This window comes from Lutjanus erythropterus, chromosome 15 (genome assembly GCF_056507025.1).
Source record: "Lutjanus erythropterus isolate fLutEry1 chromosome 15, fLutEry1.hap2, whole genome shotgun sequence".
Classification (NCBI taxonomy): Eukaryota; Metazoa; Chordata; class Actinopteri; order Lutjaniformes; family Lutjanidae; genus Lutjanus; species Lutjanus erythropterus.
Genome location: NC_139331.1, coordinates 36,922,639 through 36,938,674, shown reverse-complemented (window position 1 = coordinate 36,938,674; position 16,036 = coordinate 36,922,639). Strand labels below are relative to the sequence as shown.

The following is a 16,036-nucleotide window of genomic DNA, read 5'->3' as shown; positions in this document are numbered from 1 at the left end:
ACAGCAGTGAAAATTGAGGAGAGAGTGACGGCTTTTAAATCAGTTGCTCTTCCTATTTTTTTGTTCACACAGAGTGAAACACAGCACACAGTCCGTCTCTGCACTGACATTCAGGGAATTATTACATGAAAAACTAACAGCAGGAATAAAACTGTATTTCACATTATGATGGTTAAATTTTCTGTCACGTTTGGATGACAAATGAGTAAAAGACTATGGAAGACATTCTGCAAATTAAAGATTAATATCTGTAATACACCTTTTATAAAAACCTGTTACTTCTGAGTAAATGCACAGATTTAATCTCATTTATAAAGTCGTATTATTTTACCTCATTTCATGTTTTTCCCCATTGTCATATTTCTTTGCTGTTTCTGACTTTAACTTTAAGTTTTCTTATCCAATGAAAGGCTCTGCCAGACAAAAATACTGCACTTAATGCCATTTCTAGACTAAGAAATAATACAGTTATAATTTGTTAAAAACTTAATGGCAAATAATTGATTAATGATTAATCATTAATATCCCTACTTATTTCATTTGTTATATCTAAAAACCTAACTAGCCCTGTGATGAACTGGCGACTTGTCCAGGATGAATCCCGCCTCTCGCCTAATGTCAGCCCGCGACCCTTACGGAATAAACGGTTACAGAAAATGAATGAATGAATGAATAAAAACCTAACTATTCTGTCAGGTAGTGATTTATTATGACAATAATGCGATTGCAGTTTCAAGCTGTTTGTTTTAGAGAAGCTGCTGATAAATTAGATATTCTAGGCCAGAACAATCTGAAGAAAACAATCCTGGAGTGACTGTTTCTTAGTGCATTTACATGTTTGTTTTATGCAACAGAATAAAAGATGTTTGAGGTCAGACAAGACAAAGACAAGAAAAACACGTCTGAGAACATTTCAGTGTGGACTTTAGCTTTAACCAAGTTGACACTGAACTGAATTACCACCTGCCAAAAGCAAACTGCTGGTGAGCTTTGAGGACGACTGGTAAACAGAGCCACTCAAACAGTCATCCCATCATCCAGAGGTCTTAATCTGTCAGAAATCTGCTGGCTGCTAAAACGGGGGACTATAGGAAGAAACGTCCCCAGTGGCAGCAGGACAAAAAGGTTAGTTTCCTGTCCTGCTTTTTCCCACCACACGCCTCTCGGAACGCAATGAACTTTAAAGGCTGCAATGGCCATTTTGTTGTCTTATTCATTCATTCAATCTCGTCAGGATCTGGTGGTGTTTTCCCATGCTTTCTTTCTCCTAAAGGTTACGTTTTATGGTATTACTCTGGTACAGAGAGGCCGGAGCTTTTTCAATGTGATAAAGGTCAGGGACTCAGACTTGATCCACGCTGGATATGATGGCAGCACAGAGTAATACAATAAATATCAGAGCAATCTCACACACATTAACACACACAGAGGAAAAGTGAGGCCTTAATATATTCAGACACACACACACGCACACACACACACACAGAGCAGTGTCTTTCACATAAGCAAACAGTGACTTACTTCAGGCATAAGAGGACATTAATCTACTCTCCACACACTGCCAATCTCACAAAGTTTCTGGTTTCTACTGCAGGGCTTTCCTGCAACAGTCCCAGAGTCTGATAAGACACACAATACAACACGCAAACACACTCTCACACACACTTAGGTGAAGACAAAACCATGTCAACAAAGGAAGTTCTCCTCTGTGTTTTTTAAAGAGCAGCTCAGGAGAGAACGTGGAAAGTGTGTGCGTGTTCCATATCAGTGTGTCCCACCTGCTTCCCCGTCCTCGTCCATACCGATTGGCCCGGCCTGCGGCGTCTCTCCGTTCTTCAGACAGTTGTGGATGTAGGTGGCCTTCCAGCGGGCGTACTTCCTGTGCTGAATGTTCTGGCAGAGGTTGCATAAAGGGGCACAGAAACATGAAAGGGCTTATTAGTCGTCTTGTAAGGAAGTTTAAAAGCAGCAGGGGTAATAAATCATAGTTGATAGTTGATGAGTGTTGAGGGACGGGGTATCATGAAAGTCGAGGCTTGCAAAAGGTTGAAATTTGCTAATTGGTAGTGACCGGGAAGTGGGTATGAATGGCCAGGAGGCAGAAGATAAGGTGGGCATAGTTAAAAATAAACATAAGGGGTAACCAACACAGGTACAACCAAGTCATCGGGCCTCATGCAAGAACATTTTCTTATTTCTATCTTAAATTTCTCTGAATTTTTTCTGTACGCAAATTAGCAAATGCTCATGTTAATAATTCACCTGTGCATATTAGAGTGCACCTGCATTAGACTAATAATAATACCATATATAGCTACGCTTCCTGCTTTATATGTCATGAAAATGGCAACAAAGAGAAAAGAAGAACTTCATGATTTCAGAGTTTGAAGTTCTGCTTTCAGAGGTCCATAAAGGAGAATCTGACAGTGTGAGCCACAGCAAGGGGCGAGCGATGACTGCAGCACGAGGAGGAGGTTAAGGGGAAGTTTCCATCAGAGACAGAGGAAAGAATAAAGTGAGGATGTTCTCCTGGACAGAGACTTCATAAACCTGCATGTGCAAATATACAGCCAATTTTTCAAACTCAAAGGTCTTCAAACTAATGAAATATACAATCAATAATGAAAAACTTCAGTTTGGATACCAGCAGACTGACTGCACATGACTCTACGACAGGTGTGGAACACTCATAGATTGTGTTCGCATCTGAAAGAAAATTCAAAATACAAGTCAATTATTGAATGCAACAAGTTCTCCTAAATCACTGGTACACACTAGTTAACGTACGTTAACGTATGTTTTGCAAGTCACTAATAAGTCTTTGCACCCAAATCAAGACTGACCTGTTCCACGTCCCACAAATTTTGAGTTTCAAGTCCTAAACAAATCACGCCACTTTACCAACGAAGCCTCGCCTTACTGTTGTTTGTGCAACTTCAAATGTTGAACAAAGTTGGAAAATAGATCTCTGTCTGTAATTCTCGACCTGAACAATTTGTTTTCTGTTTTTTTCATCCTGATGAAGGCCAGACCTGCCAGAGCCGAAAGTGATGGTCTTTAAATAAAAATTTTTGATGTAGTACAAGTGTTGCTAACGTTTTGCCTTTTTGATGCTCGTCCTAATTCAACCCTCTCCATCTGTCCACAACTGGGACAAACAATTAGGAATGGCTTGTGGGGAGCAACCTGGCATTCAGTATCTTGATTCTGGGATTCTGAGACCAATCAAGTAATGTAGTTGTCGGGGCATTAAAAGAAGTAGCACTTTTTAGGGCAGAGACTGAAAAGGTTAAGGTGCTTAGGCTTCAGGAGAGGAATAGGTAGGGTCTCTGTGAGGACGGCAGAGAGAAGAGGTAACAGAGGAAAGGATGGAAGAAGGGTAAGTAGACACGCAGGGGGTTATTTGGGGTAAGGGTGGTAGGGGTACATGAGAATGGGTTGAAAAAGCAGGATGTCTGAAAGGGCTGCAGAGGCAAAGAGAGACGCGGGCAGCAGATTTACACCGACACGAAGCTGATAAGACTGAAAGGAGAAATTCCTGCTTCGACCTGATAAGTGCCATGTTTTCAGCAGCTGCTCAGAAACAATGGCATACTGGAACCCTTTGGTATCTTCTGAGGTAAGATTTGTGTTTGTTTAGCCCCAATCTCATTGTAAAAAAAGAGCGGCTAAAGGCAGTCATTTCTAATCACTGGAATAACACTGCTGCGGCATTATACCATGGAAGGAAAGCGATTTTAATGAAAGGAAAGGTGACTCACCGTGAAGATATTTAATAACAAATTTGGGAGAAAAAAATGGAAAAGATCTCTGACAGTATGAAAACTCCAAGTAACAAAATACAATCAAATCTTAATCTTTACTTTACTGGATGGTTTTGGATTGAAGAGTCCCATAATCTGTTCAATTTAACCTGAATAATTTTAGATCTTCTATTTGAGCAGGTATTCCCTAAAAAAACACGATGTGTCTGTACTGTATGTTTGGAAATTTCATTCAACCACAATCTTTAGACATATTCACAAGAATCTAAACAGTCAAGCTTTAAGATGCCAGATGATGGTGCAGTTCAGAGGCATCTGGCCTTTTCCTCAGGTTCTCTACGACCTCCTGTAAAGAGCCATGAGTCAGGTGGAACATAAATAACCTGTTCTGTGAACCCTGGACGGATGATTAACTTCTGAATGTGGGACATACAGCCTGTCACTGTCCCTGTCAGGGCTCACTGACTGACGGTGCAGAGCGATAATCACGGCTGTAGGCAGTGAAACAGATGGTCAACGCTGCCTTTGTCTGCAGCGATTCAGCGCTGCGTCAGCCTGAGTGATAGGACGGTGCAGATACGGCTTCCTGCTGAAACACAGCATCGATTCCTTTATAGGCTTTTTACACAGGGAGGGTAAAGACTTTGAGCATTTACAGAGGAGTTTTAACTAACCAGAGGACCTGGCATGTTTATACCAAGTAAAATTCAAAATACTGCAGCAAGTCTGTGATGTCACGGTGACAGTGAATTCCTCTGGGTTTTAAGACGGTGCATATCACCCAGGTTTGGCTCCTGTTGATATTTCTGAACTGATCATTTCCCACACGCCTGAGATTCTCTGGCAGGGCCGCCATAGAAGTTTAAAAGATGCAGAGTGAAGAGTCACGCTGCGTTCATAAACTTAGATATACTGTATACCAGGCCTGGAACAGGATCGTTTTTGGTCTTTGCAACTCACATTCAAGCACTTTCAAGGTACATTTTCAAGTTTTTCCAGCACCTCAAACCAGCATTTCCCAAACTTTTTAAAAATGACAGACCATCACGACTGAATTAAGGCCCTAACAATAACTAACAATTAATCTTGGGAAGAGTTCATTTGTACATAAATAAACAAACATTCCTGAGTATTTTTACTTCCATTTCTGTATCACCTTGTATTATCTTGATGCATTTTATTTAAATCAATCAACATTTTAAATACTTCATGTATGAGAAATACATTTATTTAAGAAAAGTTAACGGGCCATCTTCTTATTTTTATTTCCTCTCATCTTTAATAGTATGTTCTTGTTGCTCAAAGACACTTCAGCAGGATGGATTCTACCCTGTATGGAGGGTTTGAGCCCGGTTTCTTCTCCTCCCTCCTCTCTCCAGACCAGCAGGACGGCGTCAGTGAGAATCGGGGCTCCTGATGGACGACAGCGTTACACAACACGATGCCAACTGGCCTGATCACTGCCTGCACTCAGCCGCTGAAAACCTCTTTTTACTGGCTGAAACTCAATCACTCCTGACTGTCTGTGTGCAGAGCACTCAGCACCGGCCGCTCTGAGGACTCATTGTCTGCTGCCGGCCTCAGAGTGTGTGTGTGTGTGTGTGTGTGTGTGTGTGTGTGTGTGTGTGTCTGTCAGGCCTCACTCAGAGCAGCAGCTCACTGTACAGACGCAAGTGTCCTGTTGATGTTTTAATGGCTTCTGGGTGGTTTGGACACAATGTGGAGAAAAGACCTGCTGTGTGTCACATGTTTACATGGAGAAGAAGGTGTGTGTGTGTGTGTGTGTGTGTGTGTGTGTGTGTGTGTGTGTGTGTGTGTGTGTGTGTGTGTGTGTGTGTGTGTGTGTGTGAGACAACCTCTGAAAAGACACATTACTGAAAGATTTCCAAAGGATTACAGGGTTCTAATATTTTTATACTGCACTGCCATACTGTGATTTTGATAATATTTCAATTAAAATAAATAAAAATGTCTCAAAGTCGTACTGGAGCCTGACTACCACGAGTTTATTTCATTATTTTTACTTTATTTTATAAAAGGACGGTTGTGTTGTTTTTATTCTACAATTGTAATTAAAGCATTTATTGACAAAAAACTGTTCATGCCAACTTTTTGCACATAGCTGACTACTTTTATTTTATTTTTATTTTATTAAAGCAGGGGCACTTTAATCAAAAGCAAAAACAAGTTTTATACAAGCAAAAAAGAAATGCACACGTTAGATTATTATTCAATAAAGGTTTTTTTTAAATATCATATTGTATACTTTTTATCATACCTTAAGTTTTTGGTATCAATACATTTGAGCAGCAATGATTAATTGATTGTTAAATTAATCACAAAATATTTTGATAATCGATTAACCATTTTTTAATTTAAAACAAAATGTCCCAATTCTCTGATTTCAGCTCCTCAAATATGAATATTTTCTGGTTTCTTTAGTCCCATGGTCCACGGTTAACTGAATATCTTTTGGTTGTGGATAAACAACTAATGAAATGAAAATAATCATTAGTTGCAGCCCGACATGACATTCTGACAACCGATGAATCTTTGATTGTGTTGGGGAGTTCGACTGCAGATTAAAAATCTTGCACACATGCACACTTCCACACATGATGTGTTCCTGATAAACGCTGCTGCAGTTTAACTCCTTACATCACAGCCTTCCTGTTTTATTTCTTCAGAAGTCACCTCAGGTTTGTTTAAATCATCTTACTTATTATTCTGTCTGATGAGATGTTGGCGTACAGGAGACGTATCACAATTTTACAGAGTGTTGAGAAGAACCTGAATGCTCCATGAGAGGATATAGTGCAGTGGATGTCTCTGAATGATGTGTGTCTCTTTTTTATGTTTTAGTTTCAGTTTAGAGGCACAGACACACAATTGTTAATGCATCTATGACAACACAGATGACACAGGACGAATGTTTTGTTGGTTTTGGTTTCTTAGGGGATTTTTTTAAAAGATAAAACAAAGCTGCAGCTGCATCCTTGAACAGATGTTTGATCCAGACCGGTCTAGTCAGGTAATCTGCTTTTTGTTGATTATCATCACTTAAAAGAGAGTAATCTTTATCTTACCTCCTCTGACAACTCCCCGAACACAGTCAAGACGTCCAGCAGCAGACTGGCCGAGTAGAAAGACTTGATCATGTTCCTGAAGGAAGACAGGAGGACAGATAGAAAGAAAGACGGGACACGAGAAGGATTGAAAGAGGTAGACAGGAATGGAGAAATAAGGTGGGATATGAGAGGTGAAAGATGGAGGCGACAGAAAGAAAAACAAACAGATAAACTATTAGTTCAGTGTTTGACTGAGGTGTGATGCAATAATATGTGTCAGAACTGTGCAAGTTAAAAACAAGCTTCATATTTTTGAGTTAAACCTGCAGGAGAAACATTTATGACCAAGTTCTTGACTTCCATCTCCCCATATTTAATAAAAAAAACAGTTTAATGAGCAAATATCAACAGGGTTCAATGTTAATGTGTTTTTTTTTAATTGTCCCTGGACTGGTCCCTGAATTACGGGGGAGCTACGAGGAACTCAGCTGCCCTGAAACTCTCCTCTGACACATTCAGGAAGAACCATGAACACTGTCCATTTCTAAGTTAAAGTTTATTTTCTGTTCATTAAGGCTGCTTGGACAAATGATAATAACAATAATAATAACAATATAATGTGTCAGTGTTGTGTGTTTATTCCCCTATCACACTCCAGTTTTGTCCTCTGATGTAAAAACAAGCATCTCAGTGAGTTAATTTAGATTCACAAACTCACAAAGATCAGATGATGATGTTGATACCAGGTTTAGTAAAAGCTTTAAACTCCTTGAACAGTGTAAGAAGTCTCTCTGTGGTTAAAAAAAACAAAAACAAAACATGTTTACTTAATAAATGTTCAGCTTCATTGTTCTTCTCATGTGATATCAGCTGAGAGCGTTGAAAAAAAAAGCCACTAAGTGAACCTTTAGATGGGACGTTTTTGCCAAACATCCAAAGTTTGTGTTTTATCTTTGGCTCAACATTTCTTAAATGTTCTGACCAAAGTTCAGCTGTACACACACCAACAAAACCTAAATATGAATTATTATTCACTGATTATTATTACCAGCTTCTCATAAATCAGTCTGTCCTCCTCTGACAGAACACAGAAACATCCTGTTTCAACAGCTGATAGTTTCAAAAACTGAGAGAGTGTGTGTGAATGCCTGTGCGCATGTAAATGCATGTGCGTGTGTGTGTGTGCGTGTGTGTGTGTGTGTGTGTTGGCAGGAATCAAAGTGGCAGATTAGTGCTGTGATCACAGCAACAGAATTGAGAGGGACGAACAAACATAAGAACAAGCTTCTTCCACAGAAACAAACAAACACACACACACACACACACACACACAAGTGATGGTGGCTGATGGTTTTGAATATTCATAAGCTGTATTAATTAACAAATGGAACAGAAAACATCCTACAACAAATAAAAAAAGGTTTTCACACAGCAGTTGCTGAAGAATTAAAATCACAGACTTGACAATTGAGCGACACGACACCAGAGGGTGATCTTTAACATGATTATTAGCATGACAGTGATGCGTTCAGGACCGAGGCACTTGTGTAAGCATCACTGTCATGATAATAATCACGTTAAATCATGTCAAAACACAGTGACAGAACTGATGTCGCACCACCAAAATTTCATAACATTTGTGTTTTGTAAGAAGGATGAGAAACAAAACGTGTCTGACAGCAGACTACAGAACCACAAGTGTCTGACCCACAGAGACATCATGTCACTGTGAGAGCAGCTAACATGTAGCATCACTGTTCCTCCACACTCCACTTCCTCTACACGGTCAAATTCAATCCAAACCACAACACTGTTCATAAGAAACAGAGCAGCAGATCATCTTACGGCAAAAAATGCATTTTAAACAGTTTTAAGTGTGTTCACAGATTCTCAGTTAGGCTACAGGATCTCATTTATACACAAGACTCATAATAAGATGTTAACACCACAGTTCAGGCAGCACCTGTGTTAAAGGGATGGTCTCCTGCAATCTAACACTGATATTATTTTTTTTATCAGATACTCTGCATTGAGGTCTTGGCATCAGGAGAGAAAAAGTTGGCTCGATGAATTCCTGCTGGAGAAGACGACATATAAGACATATCTGGATAGGACCACAGCAAATTTAATCTTATTATTAAATCAAATAATATTTATAATGTTTATTTCCAAGTTCTTTCCTATAATAATAATAATAATCTAATAACATTTTGGAGTTACGGAGTCTCAGGTTTCCTGTCTTTTAAGTAGACAAACAGCCTCAGCCCAGATTTACCGGCACTTGGTTCGGGGTGATTTCCCATCATGACACATTCTCACACACACACACACACACACTGACACACACACACACACACACACACACACACACACACACACACACACACACACACACACACACACACATACATACAAACACACACACAGTTGTCAGGTAAGGAATATGAATGGGCTCCTTGTCACACAGCGTGTGAGCTACTGGGCAGTGGCCTCAACATGTTGGAGGAAGTTTCTTATTCCACCAAAGTTTCCCATAAACATCCACCTTAACATGTGTGTATGTGTGTGTGTGTGTGTGTGTCATGAAGTTTGTGTACCAATGCATGCTTATATGTATTTATAAGTATTTCTGCCTGTGTATATGTACCTACATGTGCAGACCAGTTTTTATTTGTGACTGTGTGTTTACTCTGTTTGTACCTGTGTATGTGTGTGTGTGTGTGTGTGTATGTGTATGTGTGTGTGTGTGTGTGTGTGTGTGTGTGTGTGTGTAGTGGAGACATAACACACGGCTGGCTCCTGTTAGCTCAGACCGCTGCTCCTCATAAAAAGCGCAGGCTGTTTGTGTTCCCCTTCAGCAGGAACAGAAATAAAAGCTGCTCCTGTTTAATAAGGCTGCTGAAACACAGAGCTCTTGATGGTTCTTTACACCACAAACACGTCCAGAGAACCCGTCGCCTGCCTCCATTCATCGTCCACAACCTGCCGCACGCCGCTCGCTGATGGGGAGGGAAACCCACCTTCCTGTTGTGGTTCCCTGTTTATCCCCAAAGAAAGTTCAAGGTGTCATTGAAAGAGTTCATGGAGGAGAGTTTACCAGAATCTCAAGTCCACAATTTTCCATTAAACTGAAGAGAAACTGTGTTTTTAATGTACATTGTGTAAATTTTTCCTCAGGAATAAAAGTGAACAACACACACCACCCTGTATGTTTACACGCTCAGTTCAGATAAGGAACTGCTCCTGCTAAAGAAAGATGAAAAGAAGAAACCTCAGGGAGATGAAGACAGAAGGGACCGTCTGGGAGGACGCAGTGTTACCATATGAAAGACGTATAAACATTCTTTCTCCCATGATGACTTACTTAATTCCCAGATATTTCCTGTCAGGGAAACATCCCTTAAAAACTCCTCCACGTATCACCCTCCAGATGATAAGCGGTGAGAACGGAATGAACCGGGGAGAAAAATTTAAGAATCATAAATAATCCAGTGAAACTAATCCTTTCATTCAACTGGTCCAATCAGTTAAATCTGGTTCCTTATTGGTCTGTGTCCTTAAATATGATGATTCAAAATGAGCCCTGATGGATTTATTCATCATTAGAAATGTTCAGAGCTGAACCGATTAACCAAACAGTAATCAAATATTAAATTAATCGATAATCAGTTAATTGTTTTGGGTCATTCTTTCACAAAAAATGTCCAAATTCTCTGATTTCAGCTTCTTAAATGTAAATGTTCTCTAGTTTCTTTAGTCCTCTTATGAGAATAAACTAAATATCTTTGTATTTTTCACATAACAAGACATTTGAGGATGTCATCATTTCTAACACTTTATAGATCAAACAATTAATCAATTAATTGAGGAAATAATCAACAGATTCATGAATAATGAACATAATTATTAGTTGCGGACCTAAAAACAAATGAATTGATCAGTTTTGACTGAGAAAATCATGTGCAGTCCTGTAGCATGAGATATCTGACATATATAAAGTAGGGATGTTCCTGGTGATTAATTTCCCCGTCAATTAAACACAAATATTAATTTAGACTAGTTGACCAGTCTAACAGTAAGAAACCACTCAAAGAGCATTAAAATTGAGCACAACTGAATTGAATTGACTTAAATGAACACAAATAGTTTAACTGACTAGTATTTCTGGTGTCGACTGGATGGTGATGTTTCATCATGTGGTCAACTAATCACTCACATGTCTAATATAAAGCAGTAAAGGAAACTTTTAGTAACATATCTTGTTTAAAACAAAAAACAAACAACCATCTGGATGATAATTTTCAAACAGTAAAAAGTGGGACTGCTTCGCTACTTAAATCTTTTTTTTTTACCCTCCCCCTCCTCTCTGTTTTTCCTTGCACCTTTTTCTAAAGTATTTTCAATTTCTGTGGAAAAGGAAGTTCTGATAATGGAGAAAACCATCAAAGATTTTTTGGTATTTCAAAATTGTTGCCAACCCACAGGAGAAAACAAGCTTATCACACACTTTGATATCAAACACTCATAAGCACACACACACACACACACACACACACACACACACACACACACAGATCAACAGGTTGCCAGGCTGCTCGCTGGCTGCGGTGGTTTCCTGACCTAAATAAGCAGCAGCTCTGCAGATGAAGCCTTCCATGGAAGGAGAAGTGACCTGCTGACCTGTCTGGAACCGACTGTACAGACTGTAAACTGTCTGAGACAAATATGTGATTCTGGACTATCAAAATACAGAATTTGATTTTAATTGTCCCGAGAGATCAGAAAAGCACAGTTTAGTTTCGTTGCCTGTCTGGGAAAATCTGGGAGAAGAAACTGGTGCAGACGAGAGTGAGCATCAGAAACAGTCTGTTAACATTAAAGGCGCCCTGTGGAGATCTGATGTAAACAAATTAAAGTTTTGTTTACACCATAACTCTTGGTTCTTCATCAATAAATGGACCAAAATATATTTTGATGTCATAAAAGAGCCTCAGTGATATCATGAGGTACAAGCCCTCCTTTAAATAACCTTATTCTGAAATCTGCATTGATACTGAGAAGCTCTCCTTCGAGTTAGAGATCAGTACCAGCTGGTCTGGAGGTGGACTGAAGCTGAAAATATGAAACTTCAGACGTGTTTCTTACTTGTGGAACCGTCCTGCTCGGTCCTCGTTGTCAGCATACAGGAACATCTTTAAGGCGTAGTTCTCAATGTGGGCGTTACCAACCACCTCCTGATTGATGGAGTCGTTGTCTGCCAGCTCCTTCTTCATCTGGAAGACACACACACACACACACACACACACACACACACACAGAATTACTAAAAAGCAATTAATCAGACTTTAATTCACTCTACAGAGAAAAACACTGCATGGATCTCTGAGCAGTAAGACTGTAATTGCCTTAGACTTTTATTGTGAAAGGTCAAATATGCAGAATATTCCTTGGAGGAAAAAATAAGAGAATAGATGAGATGTCATTGTGATGAGAGAGAGAACACACAGGAACAGCTGTTTCTCACACACACACACACACACACACACACACGCACACACACACACACACACACACACACACAGAGTGAGAGAGTGAAACCTCGAGGGAGAGAAAACAAACACACAGAAGCAATCAAGAAAAAACAGATTAAAGGAGGAAGAGAAGAGAAGAAGAAAAATAAAAGGACACGACCAAGACTACCGCTGCTCATCACAACCAAACCACACACAGAGAGAGAGAGAGAGAATAAAGAACTCTCTTTCACACAGATTCATCACTTTCATCATCACTTCTCTCCATTAAGAAGCAGCAAAGTGTCTCAGATAGTTATTATAATCAGAGTTTGACTCATTCAGTTGAGCTGATATTTCATAAATACTCTCTTTTTAAGAAGTGTAAGAAACACTTCAGTGAGCAGGGAGCACAACGATGAGGCTTGCACGATTGCCTGCGACATGAAAACTGCAACTCAGGCTGGTAAATCTAGCAACTCTTTTGCCCACGTGGGAAACAAATAACAAACAACCCGGAGATTTTTTTTCGCTGATGAGAGCTGCTCATGTGCAGAACTGATCACACACTTGTGAGTAGGGCTGCGACTTTTGCGATTTTCATCATTGATTAATCTCACACAACAAACAGAGTCTGAATCATCTCGTTAGCCTGAAGATGACCATGTGAAATGTCTCAACTAAATATCTTTCTAGTGAGTTCATGATCTGAAATTAGTTGCCAACAAATTTGTCTGGCATCAGTTCATTGGTAGCATCATCTCGTGTGTGTTTCACACTGTGGAGCTGAACTAAACATGTTTTTTTCTACAGCTGATAGAAGAAGAGTGTGAGCCACCTTCCTGTTCCTTCCCGTCTCTGCTGAGAGGTGCACATGTGCAACAGCGACCAGGAGGCGACAGCAACATGTTTAAACTGTGGGGGCATTTCATTCTGACTGAGGTTGGCAAAATATACAGATTCACTCAAAAAAAGAGTTCGTCCATCTCTTAACATGCATGTTCTTCACTGTTCTGTAGTTGATCTTTTCTGTGAAGCACTCAGCCCTCTGCCTCTCTGCTTCTGTCTCCATCACAGCAGAGTCCAGCACAGCTTCAGGTTTCTTATAAAAGCACTAAAACAAACACACTGGTTCCCTCCAGCAGGTGGACCCTGACCAGCCTCAATAGATACACTGTTCACTGACTTCATCTATCCCTGTGTGTGTGTGTGTGTGTGTGTGTGTGTGTGTGTGTGTGTAAGCAGAGGAATGTAAAACCACTGAGCTGAGTGCAGAATGAAGAAAGAACAACTGATCAGGGAATATTAAGAATCTGCGATCAAAGGAAACTCTCTCCTCTGACTGTTTACAAAACTTTAAGTGAATTATAAGATTTTTAGAAACTTTTTAAGAGTAAAAACCTGAAAAAATTAAATGGCAGTTGGACTTTTTTTCTATCAGAATCACAAGAAAATCATAAGTCTATCAACATATGAATAGATTGTTATATTCACACTGCAGCTTCACCTGCCACGTTCACCAGTGAAAAACTGAGATTTTTGTAGGTTTTTTTAAACATTTATCATCACTTCTATCAAAATGAGATGATCAGGTCACTGTCAACACACTCTTACACTCTTAATTTAGCTGATCCTTCCAGTTTTTCACTGTAAACTAAACCATCAAACTGCTCTGATTTACTGATGAATATCTAATGTCACAGAGAACATGAATGACATAAAAAGTTTGCTTGTTATTTAAATAGAGAGTCTCATATCAGATACAACATCTGTTTTTCCTGCAAAATTAATTGATAAAAATTACAAGCATCAAGGTGAAACAGAGTAAGTTTCATCCTGGTTTGATTAAACCACTTAATGTGTAAAAGATGCAGTGATCAGTCAAAATTAGGCAGCAGTCATATTTTAATTTTCTCCTGTTTTTACATCACAAAGCAGCAGCAAGGCGATAAAAAATGCTTGCTGATGAAAACACCTTGTTGTTCACACTCATGAGGACCAATGAGAGTGATTTTTAACCAAAGTCATCTCACAGGTTGGTTATAAATGGCATGGCTAACAGCAAGGTGACCCATGTTGTGGTTAACATTGTCAAACAGTCACGGTTTGGTTTATTCAACAAAACTACTTGGTTCAATTAAGCTACAGATCACAGTTTGGGTCCAATAGTTAAAGTTTAAGTTGTCCTATATGACATTTACTCTAGAGGTCGCTGAAGAGCACCGGCATCACAGACCAAAACATATGCATGCTTTGTTTTTTTAAATAAAGTTGGGGACGTTTTTCTCCTCTGACAGTTTTATATTTTCCACATCCACCAGGGTTTTGCACAATCTAACACTGATCATTAGATGTTTGGTCTATAAAATGGTGAAAAATATTGATCAGTGTTTCCTTAAGCCCAAGATGATGTTGTCAAATGTCTTGTTTTGTCTACAATCAGTTTACTGTCAGAGAAGAGTAAAGAAACTAGAAAATATTCACATTTAAGAAGCTGAAATCAGAGAATTTGGATAATCTTTATTTTAAAAATGATGCAAAGGAATTAACTGATTATCAAAATAGTTCATTGTTAATTTAATAGGCCATTAATCGATCGATTAATCACTGCAGCTCTACTGTTATTCATAAGGCATTTAGTCAGACCAGGCTGTTCTTAACTGCTGTATGTTTCCATAAACCAAACAGTCACAGGCTGGAAAAGAAAAGTTCTCAGGTTTTAATCTGAACAATCCAAATAAAAAGTAGAGAAAATAGGAGTCAAATAAAAACAAACCAGGTGTTGGTGAATAATTAACAGCATGAATCACAGCAGCCAGATCGTCTGCAAAGTGTTTGAAAGCTAAACATCATTAACTCCTGCTGATATTAACAGCCGGCTGATTAGTAAAGAGAATCAGGAAACAGAGGACATTAGATTAACTGCAGGAAGGCTAAAATAAGAGTGCATCTCTTAAATAAATAGCAGTTTTCACACATTTACCAAGGATGGATTGAATTTTCACCAATCATCACACATTTATCGAGAGCCAATTAAAAGAAAATGTATCTAAATGTATTTTTAGATGATAACCTGTATGAGTGATGAAGCAGACACACCTCTAAATTTAGCAGCAACTGACTGCTGAGTTTCCCACCTTGTTTAAAGTGATTTTTAAACAAGTGATTTTCCATCGTCCCAGTGAGAGCGAAGCCTCAGAGAGTTGAGCGGGCGATGACGGTGGAAAATAGAATTAATGAGTCCAACATGTATTGTATGTCGGAGCCAGGAGGGTCATCAGGGAGAGACAGAGAGAGGGAGAAACGCTGCTGCGGTTTGTGTCTCGCTTCGCTCACTCTGTAGAAATGAGTCACAACTACCAGCAACAGTTCATTAAAAAAAAATAAGAAGCAACTTAGGGCATCCCCGTGTTTCACAAAGCTGCACGAGGAACAACTTTTCAGGAGGGGAAACGTTTTACAGGAAAATGCTTTGTTTCCATCGAGACAGTAAAGACATGTCCTAAATAAATAATCCAGCTTCTCCATGTGTGGTGGACTGCTGCTGTCAATACAAGCCTGGGAAGCTTCTGTCCCTGCGTTTGGACATCTGGAGACAGAACTGTAACCAGGAAGAAAACCCTGGATTCAAAGTACTGAACCATTTTCAAACAGTCAAACCCATCTTGTGTCTAACAGATGATGGCAAAGACAA

At 39.4% G+C, this 16,036-nt stretch overlaps 1 protein-coding gene across 2 annotated transcripts in view; it reads right to left on the bottom strand.

Annotated features, from left to right (window-relative positions):
* vta1 (vesicle (multivesicular body) trafficking 1) overlaps positions 1–16,036 on the bottom strand; it is a 71,697-nt gene that overhangs the window by 31,333 nt on the left and 24,328 nt on the right. For both annotated transcript variants that reach the window (XM_084737388.1, XM_084737389.1), the window contains exons 3-5: positions 11,978–12,105; positions 6,851–6,926; positions 1,779–1,893 (exon numbers count right to left, since the gene is read on the bottom strand). In XM_084737388.1, the coding sequence (XP_084593514.1) occupies positions 1,779–1,893; positions 6,851–6,926; positions 11,978–12,105 (319 nt within the window). The remainder of the gene's footprint in view (positions 1–1,778; positions 1,894–6,850; positions 6,927–11,977; positions 12,106–16,036) is intronic.